Here is a 2944-nt window from a genome sequence, read left to right as displayed (position 1 = left end):
CTGCCAGAGGAAGTGGTGGGGGCTGGTACAATTACAGCATTTAAAAGGCATCTGCGTGGGTACATGGATAGGAAAAGTTCAGAGGGATATGGGCCAAAGGCTGGCAAACGGGACTGGATTAATTTGGGATATCTGGTTTATATGGATAGGTGGGACCTAAGGGCCTGTTTTGGGGTTATGACCTCTGTGCTTTTGAAGAAACTATGTTGGGAGTATGAATTCACTCCAATTTCGAGGAGTGCATACTGTATAATCAACCGTTTCTATTTACAAGTCTCACATCGCAAAGGTTAAGTGACTTTCCCAATTAAAGTGTGGCACAAAAATAGATGGCGTGGTGTAATTTGTTTTGCTGGGACTGGAGCTGGACGTTTATAAATTCACACAACACGCCGTATTGTGATGTCAGAAAAAATCGTTAAATATTATGAAACATTTTAACGCCAGGGAGAGAGAGGGAGAGACATATAAACAATTCTTTGCCCATTTTAACTTTTCAACAGCACAGGGGGGATTTGTTTTTAATGACAAAAGACAAGGTGAAAAGTTCTTAAATAATTAAACTTGGCAAATTACACGCGGAGCCTCCCCGTGACGTCAGGCACCGGGAAGTGAAATATTATAAGTGTTTTTTGTTTGAAATTGGGGCTGGGCTTCAGGAAAGTTGCTGGAGGGGGAGCAGGTTGAAGTGAATTACTTTTTTGTGAGTTTCCCCCCTCCCCCCTCCCTCGCAGGTTGATTGAGTTTAGTGCCAGAGGGGCTGGGATCTAGTCACTTTCAGGAGAAAGGTGTTGGTTAACGAAATGGCGCAGTTGTTCAGCATTTGCTGGTTAACGCTGGTATTCCTTCGCCCAGCGACCTCAGGCTCCGTGCAGGACAGCTGTCTCAGATCCTACAATGTTTCCAGGGGATTGTCCTTGCACAGTCAGAGTTTTGAGGCTGGGGCAGAATTGCTGAGCAGCAGCCTGGTGCAAAGTTCCCAGGCCTGCCTGGATGAGTGCTGCTCAATTTTAGGCTGTAACCTGGCTCTGTGGCAGGAGACTGCAGTCCAGGGAAAACATATCTGTCTCCTGGTCAACTGCCTCTCGGCAAACCAGCCGGTCTGTACCTTCACACCGCGGCCAGGATTCCAGGTCAGCACCCGCTTCCTGCCCGCACACAGGAGCATCGACCCCACCGGCAGCCCGCAAGGTAAGAGCGAGCCACCTCCGGAGACGGGTTGCGAGAGGAAAGGGAGAGAGGGACGGGGATCTGTGTGTGAGTGAGAGAGGGACGGGGATCTGTGTGTGAGTGAGAGAGGGACGGGGATCTGTGTGTGTGTGTGTGAGAGAGAGAGAGACGGGGATCTGTGTGTGTGTGTGAGAGAGGGACGGGGATCTGTGTGTGTGTGTGTGAGAGAGAGAGGGAGACGGGGATCTGTGTGTGTGTGTGTGAGAGAGAGAGAGAGACGGGGATCTGTGTGTGTGTGTGAGAGAGAGAGAGAGAGACGGGGATCTGTGTGTGTGAGAGAGAGAGAGAGAGACGGGGATCTGTGTGTGTGTGTGAGAAAGAGAGGGACGGGGATCTGTGTGTGTGAGAGAGAGAGAGAGAGAGGGACGGGGATCTGTGTGTGTGTGTGTGTGTGTGTGTGAGAGAGAGGGACGGGGATCTGTGTGTGTGTGTGTGTGTGTGTGAGAGAGAGGGACGGGGATCTGTGTGTGTGTGTGTGTGTGTGTGTGAGAGAGAGGGACGGGGATCTGTGTGTGTGTGTGTGAGAGAGGGGGACGGGGATCTGTGTGTGTGTGTGTGTGTGTGTGAGAGAGAGGGACGGGGATCTGTGTCTGTGTGTGTGAGAGAGAGAGAGAGAGAGAGGGAAGGGGATCTGTGTGTGTGAGAGAGAGAGAGAGAGAGGGACGGGGATCTGTGTGTGTGAGAGAGAGAGAGAGAGAGAGACGGGGATCTGTGTGTGTGAGAGAGAGAGAGACGGGGATCTGTGTGTGTGTGAGAGAGAGAGAGAGAGAGAGAGAGACAGAGACGGGATCTGTGTGTGAGAGAGAGAGGGACGGGGATCTGTGTGTGAGAGAGAGAGAGAGAGGGACGGGGATCTGTGTGTGTGTGTGTGTGTGTGTGTGTGTGTGTGTGTGTGTGAGAGAGAGGGACGGGGATCTGTGTGTGTGTGTGTGTGTGTGAGAGAGAGGGACGGGGATCTGTGTGTGTGTGTGTGTGTGTGTGAGAGAGAGGGACGGGGATCTGTGTGTGTGTGTGTGTGTGTGTGTGAGAGAGAGGGACGGGGATCTGTGTGTGTGTGTGTGAGAGAGGGGGACGGGGATCTGTGTGTGTGTGTGTGTGTGTGTGAGAGAGAGGGACGGGGATCTGTGTCTGTGTGTGTGAGAGAGAGAGAGAGAGAGAGGGAAGGGGATCTGTGTGTGTGAGAGAGAGAGAGAGAGAGGGACGGGGATCTGTGTGTGTGAGAGAGAGAGAGAGAGAGAGACGGGGATCTGTGTGTGTGAGAGAGAGAGAGACGGGGATCTGTGTGTGTGTGAGAGAGAGAGAGAGAGAGAGAGAGACAGAGACGGGATCTGTGTGTGAGAGAGAGAGGGACGGGGATCTGTGTGTGAGAGAGAGAGAGAGAGGGACGGGGATCTGTGTGTGTGTGTGTGTGTGTGTGTGTGTGTGTGAGAGAGAGGGACGGGGATCTGTGTGTGTGTGTGTGTGTGTGAGAGAGAGGGACGGGGATCTGTGTGTGTGTGTGTGTGTGTGAGAGAGAGGGACGGGGATCTGTGTGTGTGTGTGTGTGTGTGTGAGAGAGAGGGACGGGGATCTGTGTGTGTGTGTGTGTGTGTGTGAGAGAGGGACGGGGATCTGTGTGTGTGTGTGTGAGAGAGAGGGACGGGGATCTGTGTGTGTGTGTGTGAGAGAGAGGGACGGGGATCTGTGTGTGTGTGTGTGAGAGAGAGGGACGGGG

At 52.7% G+C, this 2944-nt stretch overlaps 1 protein-coding gene across 2 annotated transcripts in view; it reads left to right on the top strand.

The window, feature by feature from the left end:
* The first annotated feature begins 609 nt into the window (after positions 1–609).
* LOC125447699 (kunitz-type protease inhibitor 1-like) overlaps positions 610–2944 on the top strand; it is a 112079-nt gene continuing 109744 nt past the window's right edge. Inside the window, exon 1 of one of the 2 annotated variants that reach the window (XM_059640987.1) lies at positions 610–1191. In XM_059640987.1, the coding sequence (XP_059496970.1) occupies positions 804–1191 (388 nt within the window). In that variant the 5' untranslated portion in view covers positions 610–803. The remainder of the gene's footprint in view (positions 1192–2944) is intronic. The other variant, XM_059640988.1, reaches the window with a different exon arrangement.

Source organism: Stegostoma tigrinum, chromosome 39, assembly GCF_030684315.1.
Source record: "Stegostoma tigrinum isolate sSteTig4 chromosome 39, sSteTig4.hap1, whole genome shotgun sequence".
NCBI lineage: Eukaryota > Metazoa > Chordata > Chondrichthyes > Orectolobiformes > Stegostomatidae > Stegostoma > Stegostoma tigrinum.
This window is presented reverse-complemented; position numbering and strand designations above follow the sequence as displayed.